The sequence below is a fragment of the Aythya ferina genome (assembly GCF_964211825.1).
Source record: "Aythya ferina genome assembly, chromosome: 11".
Lineage (NCBI taxonomy): Eukaryota > Metazoa > Chordata > Aves > Anseriformes > Anatidae > Aythya > Aythya ferina.
In genome coordinates, this window is record NC_140307.1 from 18001149 (window position 1) to 18020746 (window position 19598).

At 36.0% G+C, this 19598-nt stretch overlaps 1 protein-coding gene across 9 annotated transcripts in view; it reads right to left on the reverse strand.

The window, feature by feature from the left end:
- CGNL1 (cingulin like 1) overlaps positions 1–19598 on the reverse strand; it is a 68397-nt gene that overhangs the window by 10949 nt on the left and 37850 nt on the right. For all 9 annotated transcript variants that reach the window (XM_084532337.1, XM_084532336.1, XM_084532341.1 and 6 more), the window contains 6 exons: positions 7889–8095; positions 7583–7687; positions 5337–5489; positions 4728–4898; positions 3135–3296; positions 2242–2331 (listed from right to left, as the gene is read on the reverse strand). In XM_084532337.1, the coding sequence (XP_084388463.1) occupies positions 2242–2331; positions 3135–3296; positions 4728–4898; positions 5337–5489; positions 7583–7687; positions 7889–8095 (888 nt within the window). The remainder of the gene's footprint in view (positions 1–2241; positions 2332–3134; positions 3297–4727; positions 4899–5336; positions 5490–7582; positions 7688–7888; positions 8096–19598) is intronic.

The following is a 19598-nucleotide window of genomic DNA, read 5'->3' on the forward strand; positions in this document are numbered from 1 at the left end:
ACTTGTTTGTGGACAAAAACATCAGGTATTAAGATACGTTCTGTTTCTGCTGCTTTCAGACTCTAGCTTTCTATGCATGTTTGTTAATGCTGCTCTTTCCAGACCTGCTAATAACTTATGTAAAAACCAATAGGATATGATCCACCTTTCTTGAAAAATCTCTTATGTTAAAGACTTCCTCCCAACAACAGAAAGGATCTAATGCTTTCTTCAGTAATGAGAAGGGTCCAAGAATAAGTTAAGACCAACTTCTACAAAGCTGAAGAAGATGCAACAGAGGATCAAGATCATGTTTCTGCAGTTACTATTTTTTTCAAAACGTAATAGCTACAAGATATTAAAGGTAAGATAAAGTTTTGCAATAAAAAGGATACTGAAGTATTGAAGACACGGATTAGAATTTTTATTTTCTTGGCATATTTCTTTTTAATATATTAGAGACTCACAGTGTTACTGTAAAGGACTAAAAGTTACTGAAAATCTCACCTTTAAGCTAAATCAATGCAGAAGTGAACAAAGTTAGTGACACTCACTCCAGAGAATTTTTAGTATGAGTATTTATTCACAGAGGTAGATGGAGACCATTTCTTTTCCACAAGCACTTTCCTATCTTATATAAACAGATTACAGCTGAAGAACAGGATTCCTTGTCTATCAGCAATGTCATAAGAAAAGCAGAAAGATGGAATGATGAATCCAGATCAGATGAATTTTCAGTGAAGCTCATGGATTTTTTTAAAGTAAGAAACCAGTAAAAATTGAAGTTTCCACAACACTGTGGTACTTCTTGAGAACGAGGTAGGGAAGATGAGAACATCTCATGCAGCCATTCCCAGATTCAAAAGGGTATTTAAATTAAGAAAGGGAATAACATTTCACAGTAAATGAAATGTGAACCATTAGCCTTGGCAGTGTTTATTCAAATGTTTAGCTTTATGTAAAATATAAGTAGTCATTTCAATTTGTTTTTAGTAGAAATTTGAGTATTATACTTCATTATCAGTATATTAAAAATATATTTAAAATTGAAAAAAAGTTACAGAAACACAGTTATTACCAAAACAAATCCATTATCATTTCTCATGTCATTATAAATGCTTAGCAGACCCTGAAATACTCTTTAGTAATTTGACTACTTAGTCATTCTGGCATTAAATCAAAACAAAGCAACCTTTGTAACTCATGCATGAAATGAGAAACTCCAGACCTCAAAATAAACATTTATTTTACTCATTATGTAACGCGTTTGTCACCCATCTGTATTTTAGGTTTCTATTTAGCTAGCAAATTAAGTTACTATGGTACTCACTAGTGCAGCTATCAGTAAGGTTCTTTTATCCCAGGCTTACAACACAGGCAAAAACTCTACCATAAAAGACTTCCTAATTTAACAATAGCATGACCCGAGATGATTATGCGTCCTTCACATTCTATTTCACCCACTAACTGAGTCTGTACAATACCAGTGAAATAATATCAAAAAAATAATATCTACTGCAGTCAAACAGAATCTCAGTAACCTGAGTACCAACAGAGCAGTATGGGTGCCTCAGTGTTTCAAGGATGCATGAAAGGAACTATAACTAACTTTAAAACTCTGTCTCAGTGGAAGAAACGATTCAATTTAAAAGACTGAAACTAAGATGTTATTTTCTATTCTCCCTCTGAAATTGAAGCTATTCTGTAGAATTTCAGCAATTATTTTTTCTACAGAAAGAAAGAAAAATGAAAACAGAATAAGACAATCATGGGTTGTACCTCAGTGCATATCGTCTCCCAGACTTCTAGGAAATCACTAATGAGATACGATACTTAATACAAAGCTACAGTAACAGACATGCTGTAGTGAGTTATACATGTTTCATATCTTTTAGAATTACACTAAGCCACACTACATTTACTAGGCCCTCATATATAGGCCTAGTACAGGCTCAGATTAAGTTTATCTTCTACTTTACAGTGCTCTAACAGATTGAGCTAGCTCTATTTCAAAAATTGTGTGGGTAAAACACTACATACTTTTCAAAGAATGTACAGAATATGAATGTTTACAAGAATAAAAATAAGTCAGGGTTCTCTTTATGATATGAAATTACTTTTGTGGATGAATCCTGGGCAATTAATAACTCATGTGTTCCTTTTTTCCAGTTAAGAAAATAGGAAAAAATGTTCTGTGATGATATAGAGGAGTATGTTTAATCGTGTTTATGAATCTTGAACAACGTAAACTCATTTGAGTACCTGTTCTCTGCATCTACTGATCCTCTCAGACAACAAATCCGAATTATTCTTTTCTTCATCAAGCTCAAGTTCCAGGTGAGATAATTTGTCCTAAATGGAACAAAGAAAAGTAATTTCAACATGCTATTCTCCCATCCTCTTTGGATGGCTACCAGGCCATTCTTCCTTAAACTTTAAGGACTCAAAACTGTTTGAAAGAATAGACTTGAAAAGGAAAATGTCTCTGAAGAAAAGTACTGAATCTAGGAAAAAAAAAAAAGATGGTAGTAGATAAGACTTTAAAAGAAAATTGTTTCTCTGACAGAAGCAATAATATATATATAATTTTCTTAATCACTCCAAACACTTTCAAGAAAGTAAAAGCTTGTAATTAAAGACATGTTTCTAGTGACTGTTTTTAGACTTTTTAAGTTTTATCACACATTTGGAAGACAAATTTATTTCCATTAATCACAATGAGTAAAATGTATAAAAGCATTTGTTTATGAAAGTTAAACGACAGTTTAATTAACCTGAACAATTATGAACCTAACCCATAACAACACAATTAGAATAGCTATGTTATTTAGGCTCATTAAATGAATCAGTATTAAATGCTAAATAGAACTTATACTTCTAAAAACTTTTGAAGTTCTGAGGGGCCTATGAATGAAAATTTTAGAACTTTGCCTGATTAATGAAAATTAGTTTAAAAGCAATTTAAAGTAATGAAAGAACAAGTGCAATTTAGAACACACTATGCTATGATGAATTTGCTAACAGATCTCCTTCAGAATATACCAAAAAAATCCTGCATTACTACTTCATGAATTTTCCACAACGTTATTTTGTTCCTTCTGACAGGATTCATATGAAATAACATTATTTTAATCAACTTTAATATGGTCTTTTACCTCCATTAATTTGATTTGTCTTGCCCGATCGTCTTTTAAGTGGTTTTTGACCTCCAGTTCATATTCCAAGCCTTTCACAGTCTGTTCCAGCAGCTGAGTTTTTGTTATTGCTTCATCTTGAGCTCTCTGGTGGTCTCTCAAGTTTTCTTCCATGAGACGCATCTGAAACAAAAAGATATCACAGTAACCCGCTACGTACTACATTTTCAATAAACAAGCAATGTCAGTAAAGGGGACTGACTACAATCACCACAGATCCAGAAGTGTAATTGGAATTGCAACAAATGACATGCTTTTCACAGTAATTTTTGTTGTATCCACAAGATGGCACCAAGAATATAAACATAGATTGAAGTATCAGTTCTAAAGAGATGTTTCAAACTACAGGTTTTACAGTCTCAATTCTGCATGGTGGTATATTTATTGATTTATTTATACCCAATTACAGCAAGCCCAAATTTTACAATTTTGTAAGTAGCTATATATTTGGAAATTTTGCAATATTATTTTTCTCCTTTTTAGACTACCAATATTTCAGCTTTTAAATATGTAGTTTATTCTGTCTGAGGTATGTCAGTAACAACATTAAACCAATGCCACAATTACTAACATACCTAGGTACGTTAGTTGTATCAGGACTATTTGCTAAGAACAAAAGTTTCTTATTCTAACAAGATCACGTACTCAATAAAGTTATCTGAAGTACCTTTATGGCACTTGAAAAAATGAAAGTAGTGGAAGAGTTTTTAGGTGAGACTGCATTCATTCCTTATTCTTGTAACTTAACAAGCGGCAATATTTTGTCCTCTATAGTTCTGATGATCTTTTAATCAAATAATGAAGGTTTAATTTTGTTGTTTTTCTTTGTAATGGGTCCTGTAGCTATAACAGAAAACACTAAAAGTATTTTTCTTAATTGTTAATAGTATGTATACATATATATATTCATATATATATATATATATATTCACATACATATATTTCAAGCTTTCATTTATTCAACTGAAGAGACATGTTCTCAATGTCCCAGTTTTATCTTTCACATTTCATTATGACTCTCCATCCTCTTACAAAAGCTCTCCATCACTGAATGGAATATATGCAGATGACAATAATATACAGGAACCACACTTTATTCTATAACTTCTGCTTCTTCTCTTACTGTTCTTTTAAACCAAATTTCAAACAAGTTTGTTAAGGGGAGAGTAATATAGCTGCTGTTTTGTTGTGGTGCTGTTTTTTTTGTTTGTTTGTTTTTGTTTTGTTTAATTAAAAACACTTCTATATTCCCAATTCCTTCAGTAGCAGGCATTAAAAGAGCAGCAGGTCATCAATGGAATCCTTGTCATATCACTTAGAGACATTCATCCATTAAACACTGCAGTTATCTGTCATATCTAGGAAGCCATTTCCCTGGCAGTAACACACTGATCATCATTATGAAGAACAAAACACAAAAGCACATTGACTGAGATCAGTCCCTCCTGAGAAGTATACAAAAGCATAGTAGCAAACGGTCATTGTCTTGAAAATTATCTGAGCAGAATTTTAGGTCAAAGGTTAAAATTTGTCACTGAACTTATGAGTCATTACCTCATCCTGCATTCTCATGGTTGTCAGGCGTGATTTTTCTACCTCAAGGTTTTTCTCTTTCAATTGTCTCTGCACATCTGCAAGTTCCCTGCGATTTTTCTCCTTGTATTCATCAAGCTGGCTCTGAAGCTCCAGGGTTGATGTTCTTGAGACTTCTACCACTTCAGCCATCTGAGAAAAATGTACACTTTTTTTTTTTTCTCCTTAAAACAGTGCCACAAAAAGTTCTGTCATGATTAATACACCAAATGTTTTTTGTCTCCAGCTTCAAATAAACATTCACAAAGAAATGAACTGTATAGTCACACTTCAGCATATCAATGTTAAGCTGTATGATTTACACACAGATGATAAACTAAGGCTCTAATGCAGAAACAATTTGAAAATCAGCTGTCAGTCTCTGAAATACAGCTGACCAAGAACTGGCTTTGGTCTGTAGTATACATTAGATCTGTACGCAAATCTAGGATCTCGTTTTGACAAAACAGAACTGTTTTACAACGGCATTTTAAGGTAAGTGTTCCAACTACCGTTCCAGCCCCGCGAGCTTGTATCAATAGTTTCTAGGTTGAAGAGACTAATAGCAGCCTCTTCAAAGTGAGCTCATACCTCTTCCTTTAACTTTTCAATGGTCTTGTTCAATTGCCATTGTTCATTTTCCATTTCACTCTTTATCTTCTTCAGCTGTTCCTTCTGGTGAATTTCATCTTTTAACTCTTGGATTAACTGCTGCCGTTCCTGTGAAATACATCGAATGTTCTCCTGCAGTAAATTAGAAGATACATATAATGAAAAAGGACCCTCTTTTTTATGGTTTTAAAGGAACATTATATAGCACTCCTGTGCAGCAGTAATACCACCCGCTCTTGTAACTTTAACACAAAGCTTAACTAAAAAAAAAAAAAAAAAAAATGTTGGAACCCTCACTTCTTCATTCTCCCTTCATAATAAAATACCTTAATGGCCCTACTGTAAACAGAAACTACAAGATTAAGAAAAGAGTTTGTTTTTTTACGAAGTCTGAGAGGTACAATTAAACTGACTGAAACCAGATTACAAATAGTTTAAATTGTTCCAAAAGAAAAACGTAAATAATTAAAATCACTGTAAGTTATAAAAAGCATTCCAAAACACAGTTTTAAATTTTAGTTTTATTATTGGAAATTTAGAGTTTTGCTGAATATCTAATATTGATGGTGCTTACTTCAGGTAGCTTTACACTTTAAAAACCTTTAAATGTGCAAACACATTAGCATTTCTGTAGGCAAGATAGATCAGAATCACAAATAAAATTGTATTGTTATAAGACAAAAGAAAGTACATGATCAAACATTAAAAGTTAGAGATTTCTTTAAATCTGTTCTCTTTCTTACCTGCCTATTAACAAAGGCACCTCTGATACAAATAGGAATTAATGGCAGGGGCCTAAGGAGCGTATGCATAAAACTAAAAAATGCTGAAGGCTAATAGATAATGTTTTACAAAGCCTAAATCTATGACAAAATTACTTTAGATTGCACCAAAGGATTTTAAGAACCTTGAAAAAGTTGAACTTTAGCACTTTGGTTCTAAAAGCTGCTGAATTCTTGGGACTGGGCTAACATGCCATATTAGAACAGGCTATAAAAACATCATGTGCCCCTCTCCATCAGCTTTTCACAGATCATTTAACTTTACTGTTTGTTTACACATCCTTGAGAAACAAGCCGGGTAGGCACAGATCAGTGAACTGTATTGCGGCAGAATAATGGTGCCAATGGGAAGTTTTTGCATTTGCAGTATGCTGAAAAGGCTTTAAACATCAGAGGTAATCAGTCTTTCTATTCCAGAGTTATGAAAAAAAAAAGTTACTTATATGAGAAAAAATAAATCTTCTGCTAACTAGGTCAATTACCAAAGTATAGAACTGAATAATGACAATATTTAAAGAAAATAATAATTAGGAGGCTTGACGCGAACAGTGGGTCACCTCGGTTTTCCTCAGGTCTTGCTAACTTTTGCCTGATTTCCAGATAATGTAGCAGACTGAGACCCCCAGGACTGAAATAATAGCTTTTTGTCTTTTGAGTTATACTCTGATGTCCTGAAAAGAAAAATTGTACTTCTCATGTATTGCATCTTCCTGTTTCCATCCTCATTTATTTTCACTGCTTATTATTAAGGATCAGAAAACAAATCTTAAGTACATTACTAAAAATTAGAGAGTGCTGTGAAGTTTTAATCATAATTATTCTAATAGAAAATGCAATTCCTAGATACCAGACCTATTCCAGGGAAAGATTTCCATTTCACTGAGTTTGCTTTTAGTTAGTTCAACAATGAACTTACAGTAGCGACTCTGCTTCAGAATACCATGGGAATTGAATTTCAGGTGTCCATGTTCTCATTTTCCCACATCTGTTGAAATCTCTCATGCCCACATCTATCCTGTAAATCATCATCTTATCTCTTGAGCCAGCTGATGTACCATAAAAATCACAGGACTAAGCATTTCCTGGACCCTGTAAAGAACCTGTCACCTTCCAGAATCTCCTTCTGGTAGACTACCTTTTTCAGTGACTGGAGAAAGCAAAAGCTTTTAGTGTACGTATTATTATATCTTGGTGTATGTATGTATTATCATTTCTTACCAAAGAGCAACAACTTTTCAACTTACATTCAAATGGTTTGTATGTGCACTGTGAGCACAATCACACTCCTTGGGAAAGCGTATAGTGGCTAACAGTTCTCTGGGCTTGATTAATTCTAGATGTGTGTGCGCAGAAAGTTAGCGAGATGTCAGTGTAGAAAGCAATGGTGACTCAGGTAAATAGAAAATTGAAAATTTTAGTATTTCATATTGCTCTTGCTCTTACCTGCATATCTTCTAGCTGGCTTTCCAAAGATTTTTTTAACACCACCAAATCTTTTGCCTCGTTTTCAGCATGTTTCAAAGCTTCTTCTAATTGTTGCTTCTCTTCCTGCGATTACATAATTTGATACAGTTAGATACATACAAGACCTCTAATCTGACATCTAAAGACAAACAGACAACCAGTATTACTTAACAAGTGCATATAAAACTACAAAACATTCACTGGCTTCCTTATATGTCCCTTTTACACTTCCCTACATGACAACAGGAAGGAGACTACTTTAGGGGGCTTGTTTTCTCAGCTTACCTCACACCTCTTTATTTTTTCCTTCACTGAATCTTCTTCTCCTTTCATATTATCAAATTGTTTATGCAACCCTTCATTTTTACGCTCTAGCTCATCAACTCTTCTTTTCAACTGTTCATTTTCCTTCATCAGCTCCTTCACTTGATTTTCTGTACTATTTCGCATCTCTTCTGCAGTGTTTCTTTCACTAGCAAGGACAGCAGCATTCTAGTGAAAATAAATTATGCAATGTTTTTAAAAAAGCAAAATTAATGGATGGGATGTTCTTTTCCAACAGAAGTTTCACACAGCACCACAGTAGCTAGGATACAGCATTAAAACATCAAATAATCGAAATTAAAACCTGTATAATTACAAAAATGTATTTTCAAGATCACTGTAGGAGAACACACAAGGAAGGTGTTTTTTTCCTCTGGCATGGCTACATGCTAAAGTAACCGTACCCAAACAATCTCATGCCTGCCACTGCATATTTTTACTTAAACTACTTCTTTATTGCCTTCAATTACTTTAATGATCACATCCCAGTGTTTAGTATTTACAAGTAATCTGAAAAACTCAGACATCAAGAGGCATGACATGTGGGCCTTGAAGAAATAACATATTGATGAAGAGTGTCTCTCCCACAGCAGCACAAAATTCAGACCGTCTTGCACCATTGCCCATTCCAAACACAAACGTACAGCACTTTACATTCAGCTATATCTGGAGCTGCACAGTGAATCAGCTTTGGGAACAGAAGCAACTTTAAGATACACATATGAACATGTATGTGTATATATGTATATAAATACACAAGTGTATTTATAAATAAAGAAATTATCTTGACTGAGATAAAAGGGTGGGTGCAGGTAGAGGTGTTACTGGAAGAAATGACCCAATCCACCTCAAAACATGGTTCCACAACAGGCAATGCCAGCACAGCACAGCAGACTGAGCAGGCACAAACAAGCAGCAGAGACTGGAAATACCTTACAGTGGTGTTGGTGCAGCTCTATCTGCATATCTTACAACCCGCACTTGGGGCTATGCTTATTCAGTAGTTCTACTTGGTTTCCAGTCACTGCCTGAGGATGGAAGGAGTTTAGCTATTGAGTTCACCTTGTATTCAAACAGATACACTTCGTATATTATTTCAGAAACAGAAATAAATACACAACACAAAGACAAAATTAAACTAAACAACTTATCACAGTTTATCACATGTAGCTACAGACTTTTTGGCAGGGCAACTGCCTAAAGTTGCAGCATGCAACTTCTCAGAGTTAATTATCACCTCTGTCTTACCACTTACCCTCTCCTAAAACACACTCTCCCATTTAAGACTGTGCATTTCATTTGTTACTATTGTGGAAACTGTAAGTCAAGGTATGTATCTATATTGTCATACTACCTATGCTGTTATACTACACAGACCAGGCATGTACTTCTAAACCCCTAATTCTTTGCTCTTCATTGATTTATTAGTAAGAATCCCATAAAAAAAAAATAAAAATGCTTTTTTCCTTTTTGCTCTTGAGCTTTCAGAGTCTGATACAAAGTGGTGACTCCATACAAAGATCTGGTTCTTGTGTACAGGCTCACCACCTACTGCATTAAGACTTTAAATAATAGTAAGAACACCAGAACAACTGTATGACTCAGTCTAGACCAGTATTTTCTCCAGCAGTGGCCACAGCAGATGTTTACAGAAAAAATGAAACTGTAAGTAGAACCATCACACACTTCTACATCTCATTTTTACCTACATGAATGCATCATCCACTAATTTCTCTCATCTTTTCTGAATCCATTTATAACTTTGGCCTCTACATTATCTGGTGATTAGGTAATTACACGTTAATTACCAAGGCATAGCATTTTTGCACGTGAAGTCATGTTTATCTGAGTGAAAACAAATCCTCCAGAGTAGCTTGGTAAGACACTACTTTGTGAAATATTTTAGGAAAGCATGAAAATCTCTTTCAGTTATGTTACTTTAGATTATAGGTCCTGATTCTCCCCTCCTCCCTTCCAAAGGGATAAGCAAAAATCTGTAAAAGGGTGTTTACAAAGCGTGCCCTCACTAGGTTGTTTTCTAGCAAGCAACAGCTTTAAAAACATGCAAATTAGTTTGATAAAGCAGTAACTCAGAAAACACTCAGACTGTCTACAGGGTCAATGAACTTACACAAAAACGGGCAGCATAAGCAGGCTGACAAGTTCTAGTCCTTTGAAAATACTGAAAAAACTTGTTCTTCCGAGTATATGACAGTTAAAAGGCTATGAAATAGGTTTCTGCTGATGCTTTAAGTTCTCACATCCTTTTCAATAGCATTTATATATTAATTTAGTTTTTGCTTTTTGCATACAGCAAAGTTTTACTAATTAGCAAGCACTCTACGAGAGGCTCCTTTTTGTCTGATTTCCCCTTTCTGCAGCTGAGTGAAAGCAGCTGAGGCATGCTGGGGAGTTCAGGGAAAGGAATGTTGATTTGTCTGTTCTTTTTCATCCAAACGCCTACGCTGGGCTGCGCAGCGAGAGGACTGCAGCAGACACATGCTGTACCTGATCTATCATACCCTCATCTACTCTGTTTTGATCTGATTTCCCAACACAGGAAGCATTATTTTCCTAGAAGTACACACACACAAAAAAAAAACATAAAAAAATAAAACCAGCCCCCTCAAATCTACATACATGCACATATATTTTTAACCTAAGAGGTTCAAAATTAATTTCAGCCTACACTGATACTGTGATATCTAGAGATCTTTTCCCCGTTTCTTGCTGTATGCACTGAAGATACCCACTAAAATTAAACTGAACTGGTATTCTTCCTCCTTTTTCATGATGTATTTCAGTAAATTCCCAAGATTATCCATAAGCCTCATATAAAATCCTGGAAACCAATTAGATATATGTGTAAAATCTAAAGTTTGAGCAGCCTGTGTGGCCAGTACTCAGCTGGCACATCTCCACAGAACTCCAATGACCTTGGCATTATTACAAGGGTTACACTTTCACATGAACATACTATTCCCAAACAAACTCTGACATGTTAACTCACACATACTTTTTCAAAATGTTAGGAAAACTCTTAGTATATATGGGGAGCTTTATTGCATTGTAGTCAGTGTCATTTTTCTTACATATCTTTTGGGGAAAGACATTTTCTTCAAAATTCAACTATCACAATACATTATTTTTCAATATCTTTTCAACTAGTTTGAGATAAGCCTGAGAAGGAAAGCAGAAGCATTTACCCTACCCTATTTTTACCTTACACTACTGTACATGTAAGGCATGAAACAGCACCTTTGGGATAACATTCATTAACACGCTATTAAAAAATCGACAATAATAGCATTTTCAATTTGATAGTGAAATTTAAATGAAGTCAACCTATACAAATAGAATTTAGATGGTCTTTGAGTAGAAAATGCACATGTAGCACCACTTCTCCAAACCACAGATGGGTTTAGATATGAAAAAAAGCCTATGGCTATATCAATGAATTAAGCATGGATGCCAACAGTAGTCAAGACTTCAGAATTGTTATAATTAATATTTGGGGACATTGGTAAAGTTTTGTCAATCATTTTAACTGGAGTTTATACAAATTAAGCCTATGGTAACAGAACAGAGTAAAGGTCAGAAAGTACTCATTTAAGGGCAAAATGAAACATTAACAAACATATTGTTAATATAACAAGATCTTTTGTTCACTGGATTGTGGATGACCCTCCTCAGGGAGCTGAAATGGGATTATGTATGTAAACACATGCAGAGCACAAAACAGATAAAACTGGTTAAGCAAGATTCTTCAAAACAAAACCTGGAAGGAAATACTGTATATTCAGGAATATTTGCCATAAAAAAAAAAAAAAAAGAGGAGGTGGAGGGTGTGAAAAGTATTGAAGTGAGTTTTTTGGATCTTAAAAGTATCACATCTCAGATTCAAGATTAGTTTCTTCCTTATGTTATACTTATGTTATATAAAACATGCTTATTATTTCTTATTCCCCCTTACTAATTTTTGCAGTATGTTTTAATAAACAAATTTCTTACTAATAAGTGTAATATCATTACATTTATGTAAGATAAAAACTCTACAGCATTTTCATTGTGTTTGCTTGCCTGCATTTTCATCATCTTTCCTTCCAATTTGTCTATCCTCATTCAGTCTTTCAGGTCATTCAGTGTCTCCTACTCACTATGTTTAGGCTGTTTTGCACCCAGATCCCCACCTTTTCTGTCTTTGCAAGAACACCTTCATCTTAATACCTGTTACTTGTAGATTTCTTACACACATTCATACCTTCTTCTTATTCACATTTCTGAACGCATGAAACATTTTATTATACTTTCTCAAACTGTAGTTTTATCATGTTTAAACTCATTATTTAAGACTGAGCAAGCCTTATCAGCAGATTTAAGCTAAAGACATTAGGTAAAAAGTTGGAAACGGATTGCAGACTTCTGAGAAAAACTGGAAAGAAAAAGAGAAGAAGCCTATCTAGAAGAAAGTAAACAGTCGTAATGATGTCCCACAATGCAAAGTCCTCTGTGACTGCCTAAAGATAAACTACATCTGTATTATCATGGTTATGGGCTCTCAGCTTCTTTAAAAGAAGGATTTAAAGGAAGGAAGTTTGAGAGGTAAAAGAGATTTAAGTGGTAATGATTTGATTCTTACATCTAATATCACACAGTAGTGAATATAAATCACAAGCTACACATGCAGAGTGCAAAATCATATGAGGTATCAGAAAATACCTTGACTTCAATAAGGCTTTTAACACTATTTCCCACAGCATTCTCCTTGAGAAACTGGCTGCTCCTGGCTTGGACTGCTGTATGCTTCATTGGGTTAGAAACTGGCTGGATAGCCGGGCCCAAAGAGTCGTGGTGAATGGAGTCAAATCCAGCTGGAGGCCGGTCACTAGTGGTGTCCCTCAGGGCTCAGTACCGGGGCCAGTCCTCTTTTATATTTTTATCGATGATCTGGATGAGGGCATCGAGTGCACCCTCAGTAAGTTCGCAGATGACACCAAGTTAGGTGCGTGTGTCGATCTGCTTGAGGGTAGGAAAGCTCTGCAGGAGGATCTGGGTAGGCTGCACCGATGGGCTGAGGTCAACTGCATGAAGTTCAACAAGGCCAAGTGCCGGGACCTCGACCTGGGGTGTAATAACTCCAAGCAGAGCTACAGGCTGGGAAAGGAATGGTTGGAGAGCTGCCAGGCAGAGAAGGACCTGGGAGTGATGGTGGATAGTCGGCTGAATATGAGCCAGCAGTGTGCTCAGGTGGCCAAGAAGGCCAACGGCATCCTGGCTTGTATCAGGAACAGCGTGACCAGCAGGGCTAGGGAGGTGATCGTCCCCCTGTACTCGGCTCTGGTGAGGCCGCACCTCGAGTACTGTGTTCAGTTTTGGGCCCCTCGCTACAAGAAGGACATCGAGGTGCTTGAGCGGGTGCAGAGAAGGGCGACGAAGCTGGTGAGGGGCCTGGAGAACAAGTCCTACGAGGAGCGGCTGAGGGAGCTGGGCTTGTTCAGCCTGGAGAAGAGGAGGCTCAGGGGTGACCTTATCACTCTTTTTAGGTACCTCAAGGGAGGCTGTAGCGAGGTGGGGGTTGGCCTGTTCTCCCACGTGCCTGGTGACAGGACGAGGGGGAATAGGCTAAAGTTGCACCAGGGGAGGTTTCGGTTGGATATTAGGAAGAACTTCTTTACTGAGAGGGTTGTGAGGCATTGAAATGGGCTGCCCAGAGAAGTGGTGGAGTCACCATCCCTGGAGGTCTTTAAAAGACGTTTAGATGTAGAGCTCAGTGATATGACTTAGTGGAGGACTTATTAGTGTTAGGTCAGAGGTTGGACGAGATGATCTTGAAGGTCTCTTCCAACCTAGATGATTTTGGGGTTCCGTGAAAATACAGTACTAAGTACAAAATCTGCCACTGAAAAAAAACACAAAAGCTCACATACTAGATGCTGTACTTGTTTCCTCTCACTATAGCAAAATACTGCATTTCTAAAACACCGGTGCATCACTGAACAGACATTACATTTGTAATAAAAACAGAAATTTACAGAACTACCTCGTGGACAAAGCTAAGGATTCTGAAAACTAGAAATGCAAGTTACACATTTCTGTTAAAATTCCTTGGGACGCACAGCCCATGTTTTGCCCAAAAAGCAAAGTTGTGCTTTTGTGGCTAAAGCCGGTTTCACTTCACCTCACAGTAAGGGAAGCAAGATATACTGGTAAACTTCAGTGTATTTCTAACACACATATCTCAATCAGGGTAACACCTCTTCATACACCTGCTAGTATGGCCTAATTTTAAATTTGCTTATCACGGTTTCTAAAATTTCTGAAATTAAACTAGATTAAGTCATCACGTAGACTGAGAGACTTATAAATGATTCTTTCAGTCACATAGCAGGATTAAAGGTAGCTATTCTAAATACTCGAAGTCTCATCAAGAAATTTTAACCTAAATGACAAGTGCATTTGAATGGATCTGTGGGTTTCACAGCAAAATGTCACTCACTGACCTTGCAGTTATGTGGAGAATTTAAGTTTGTGAAACAGTTGACATAATTTTGTGTCTGCTGAACAAGTTTTTATTAGTATGTACTGAATGGAGGAACAGACCAAAGTCTGAACAATGTTGATAAAATATGATGTTAGAATATTTCATTCAGGAGTACAAAGTTACTTTTACTTGTAGCTGATGAGAATAAAATATGAGAATGCATGCACATGTGTACTGTTTGATTTGGTACGTATAACTGACTTATGAAGTTTAACCTGGCTTAGGTCTGCTTTTCTGAGCCCACACAGTCACAGCCACTAGAGTTCATATGCATTACACGTTCAGGTTTCAGCATTTGGCCTAAGTTGTTATTCTCCATAAGGGAACTTCAGCAGTGGAATTCAATTCCCTCACTTCTTTCAGGTGTTTTGCCTGACAAAAAAATGAGTTTAATAAAGTTTTCTTGTGTGTCCTTTCATATAATTGTATGCATGTGCAGAAATATTTTTAAATATATTAAAATTAGTCAAGACAAAGTATAAATAAAGCAATAAATATTTGTGTAACAAAAGAGTCAGAACACTTTTGTTAAAGCAAATGCATTTATGTACCATCCTACTCTCAATTTTAGTGAAAGCAGTAAAAAAAAATCAGAGGTGGAGCTCAGCACAAAAGATACCAACATCCTTCCCACCACCTATTGCTATGTCAAACCTAAAGAAACTGGACAGAACACACAAACGTGGTTCTGGAGATTCAACTGAAATACTCTATTTCCATCTAAGTAGAGAAAAAAAGCTCTTTGATAGGAATGCAGAAAATGTTCTGTGGCTCCACACCTTCTTTTCTACCACACCCTTAACACTGGCAAAAACATGAGTGGTTGTGTAACTGATCATTTAAAAAATGGTTTTGGCTGACTTAGGTGTTTCAGCTGGTGAAATTCCCCTTCAGCAGTGACTGTGCAGTGCAGGGCCTTTAGAGACCTTTTAACACAATATGGAAGGGGCTAATGAGGGGAAGCTAAGTGTCTCATTCACAGCTTATTAAAACTGTTATATTTTGTCTACGTTCAATGTTGATTAGGCACAACTTAGCCAATTTTTCTGACTACACTTAAATTTCAAACAATTTTATATTTTATAAAATTTCAAAATTTTATATTTTGAGTAAAATTCAGCTGAGTAAAACTGAATTCAACCAATTAACTGTTCATTCTCTAATCACCATACTTGAAGTACAAATCTAAAGAATCAATCTCCATACAAAATGAGCTACAGCACAAATAAAGGTTTTCTAATGGAAATAACAGGCTTTCAGATACTCTTTTCATATCTATACATTATACGTGTGGAATCAAAGTAAATGACACGATAATCTTCCAAAGCCTTCTGAAAAAAAGGGAATGCTGTGGCTGCTCCCTTCACTTTGTTCCTGGTGTAGAACATTTAAGGTATCAGGGAAGATATTCTCTGTTGAAAACACTAAAAGCTTGTGGGCCACCTTTTCAGGTTGGTGCTGGATAAGTTATTAAGCTTCTTGAACTACGTGTAGAAAGATTTACGTGACTTCACAGATTCAGATCTACCCAGTTCCCTCAGGTGATGCTGAAGGAGATGCAGTTACAGAGAAATCAATCCACTTTCTTTTGTCCTTTCCTCTCCTTTTTGTGTGTAAATCAATCAAGTTTAAATAAAACAACTAGACACTGTTTTTTTTTCTAGCTAACACAGTGTTGTTTTCAAAAGAAAAAAAAACAAAACAACCATACCCCAAAATATATAACCAAGGGAAAAGACATATTGAAAAGGCGTCTAAGCAAGAATGAGCCTCAACACAGGGACAGCCTTTTGATTGTTAATTTTTATTACCTCTTCAGAAAAGAAAACTTCTGAAATGTGTGTTGTTCAGGTATGGTCATCTAGTTTTTAAAGCTCGTGAATGTAAATAACAGGTCTTTAATTCTATTTGTAGTTCTGTTTGTAGTTCAGGTATTTTTCCCACTTCGGCTATTCTTTTTACCGAAGGCACTATTTCTTATAATAGTTGCAGGTCCCTCAGATGAATGATATAGTAACATTGTTTAGCAATAATAATAAAATCTCTTAACTCTTAAAATTGAATATGAAAGCCATAAAAGCAAAATGGAGTTTTATGGCTACCAGAAAGTAAAAAATGTGGAAGAGACTAAATTGTCTAACTGGCTTTACTTGCTACTTTTCTACCTTGAACTGATTATATTCATTCTTTCCATAATTTTAAAAGGAGGTTTAGCCTACTTGTAATACATGGCTCGGCCTCTGGAATTTAACTAACATTAGTTACATATTAAAAGGGTCAGTGTTGTGTTTCAGTGTGGTTTTATCTCACAGTGAGCTACACTGCAACCAACCTGAATCCTTAACTGTACTTCAAGACATTACCCAGTAAGGAAATGTACAAATTTATAAACAGGTCAGACTATTTTTCCTTTCATTTCAGCTAAAGTCATTCTATTAATTGGATAAAAATCATTCACCTGTGACAGTTTAGAGACAAGACTTTCCTTCTTGCCAGGCCGTTTTCACTGATCTAAACGGTATAATATCCTTAACACTATTTCCAAAACTATTTAATTTTAATTTATAAGATGTAATGAAAGATTTAAAGGCCTACATTATAAAACTGAGAAATAAACTCCTTTTTACAGAGAACATACTAAACAAGATTTCCCAATTCAAGCACAACCTAACGTTTACACAGTTACAATATCCAGAGCCAGGAAAGCATTAACCTTTCAACAAACAGCTATACCAATCTCCTATTATCCTCTTAGCTATGTATCATGACATACTCAGACTGGCTTATACTAGCAGCTTTTTTCAAGGTCAGAAATTGTTGCAAAGACTAGAGTAAACATTAACTGGTTAGGTGTTCTTATTTTACCACACTGAATGGACTTGCATAGTCCAACACTTCACACACGTACATAAAGAAATATACACTTTTACAGGGCAAACCACCGGAATATACATACACTGTCTTCTGCTGGTAAGGATTATAGATTCTCTTGATGGTATTAAGAAGTATCTGACCCCACAGGCTCTCACCAACTTTCAAAAATAAAAGAAAAATGAAACAAAACAAAACAAAACCTACCCGTTCCCAACCCAGACTAATTGAAACGGTCCTGACCAAATCAGATTCACAATGCTATCAAATGACTACTGTAGATAAAACAGATTTTTCCTCCACTGTGTTTAGATATGAAGCAATACAGCTCAGAGAACTTTACAGGACAGTTTTGGTCAGAGGCTTTCTCGACTCTACATACAGTGGAAAAACATCCATCTTTGGCATGCTTTACAGGCATGTTTTTTATTCTTCTTGACAACACAGCCAGTATTCCACAATTTGTTTCGCATTTCATTTAATGGATGACTAGAAACATGCATGATGCTACCACCAAACAACTTCCTTTCCATGCACAGCACAGACACAGCAAAACAACTCAAATCTGTCTCCCAGATTTTCCATGTATCATTTCCATGTATCAGGGTGCTTCCAATACTCATCCCTATTTCAGGAGTGCCTGCACCCTTCCATCTACCATAACACTTCTGGCTGTGCATTCTCCTTTTTCTCACCATCCCAACTGTTTGCAGAACCACACTGGAAATTGATCAAAAACGTACCAGGCTTTTAGAGGGCTAGTAAAGGAAGGCTGAAAATGAAAGAGTGGGAAGGGGGGAAGCCAGGTCACAGAAGAGGAAATACTGACTTGGACCAGTTGCTCCACTATCCTTTGACTCTGCATACAGTTTAGAGCCGTTAATAACTGGCCTCTATCAGCTGGCTTCTACCATATAAACCAAACCCAGCATTATCTCAACATGGCAAACGCTGCCTCAGGCAAGCAAAGGAAAGAAAAATCCACCAGTGGTATCTGCAATCCTAGCCAATCTTCTCTCATTTTTTTTCCAATTGTTATGCAGATTGTCTGAGGTGAGCAGATGAGACTTGGACATAACGTTGAGGGTGCAGACTAGAGATGAGTCATGGATACATGAATACAAGGGCACAACAACGTTCTTATGTCCAAGTAATTCCTGTTATATAATTTGTTCTGTTGCTATCAGTAAGATGTGTTTACAGAGCTATTTATTATAACCCCAAGATTTCACCCTAGCATGGCACCAGTTAGTTGGGAGCCTATTATTTTTATATGAAGAGCTTGAAATAATTTTACGTGTGTACCATTTGACAGTTTACATAAATTAAATTTACTTATCACTTTATGAACCGAAGCATCTCTGTGATGCTCCACCATCATCTGATGTCTTCTTTTTACCCTGAGTCACTTGGACAACCACCATGTGGTGTTTGTATAGCATTATTCCAAAAGAGGTTCTGAGAGTATAATAAATTTAACTATGTTTTATTTTACATTTATACTACATATGCCAAGCCAAGAAGGGTATACATGGCATATGTCAGTATCATTCATGACAATCTAGTTTCTCTTAAGCTTCATTAAAGCTAATAAATTCTTCCACGTAGAGCAGAATATATTATCAGGTCAGGTAGAAAAGATATTCTATTCACTTTCATTTCAAAGTTCCTTACAGCTCTGTGCTAAATTTGCCTAAACTCACAACCACTCATACAGATGGATGAAAAAAAAACCAACAAAACAAAAAACAACAAAGCTTTCTCTCATCTGTGACATGCAGAATTTTATGATTTTGTGTCTTTACCTATTTTAAAGGAGTAGCATTTGGTTTGTAACCTGGGAAGAAAATAACCATGTCTTTTGCTGTTCCTACCACTTGCTCTGCTAAAATTCCTTCTTCTCTTTAATCATATCACAGCTTAACACATATGCGTCAGTTAAAGCTCACATGACCGCAAGCTTCACTGCATTCTTAAATGTGTTGATAAAGGAATCTGCTTCTAAAGGTTGAGAGTCTGTTCTAGCACTCTGTGAATGAGGTCAGAAGTATTACAAACCCTGAAGAAATCAGTCAAGGTCAGCCCTAGACTGTTGTAAGGCAGTCGTAACGTGATCACTACAGCTTTTTTGGAACAACATCATTTGTGCAGCCTGCTTTTCAAATTCCACCGTTCTGTGTAGTTTGCAACTGTACTTCCCTGAGCTGGTTGCAGTTTGCTACAACTTTCTACCTACAGTGTTACATTCCAGAAGTTATT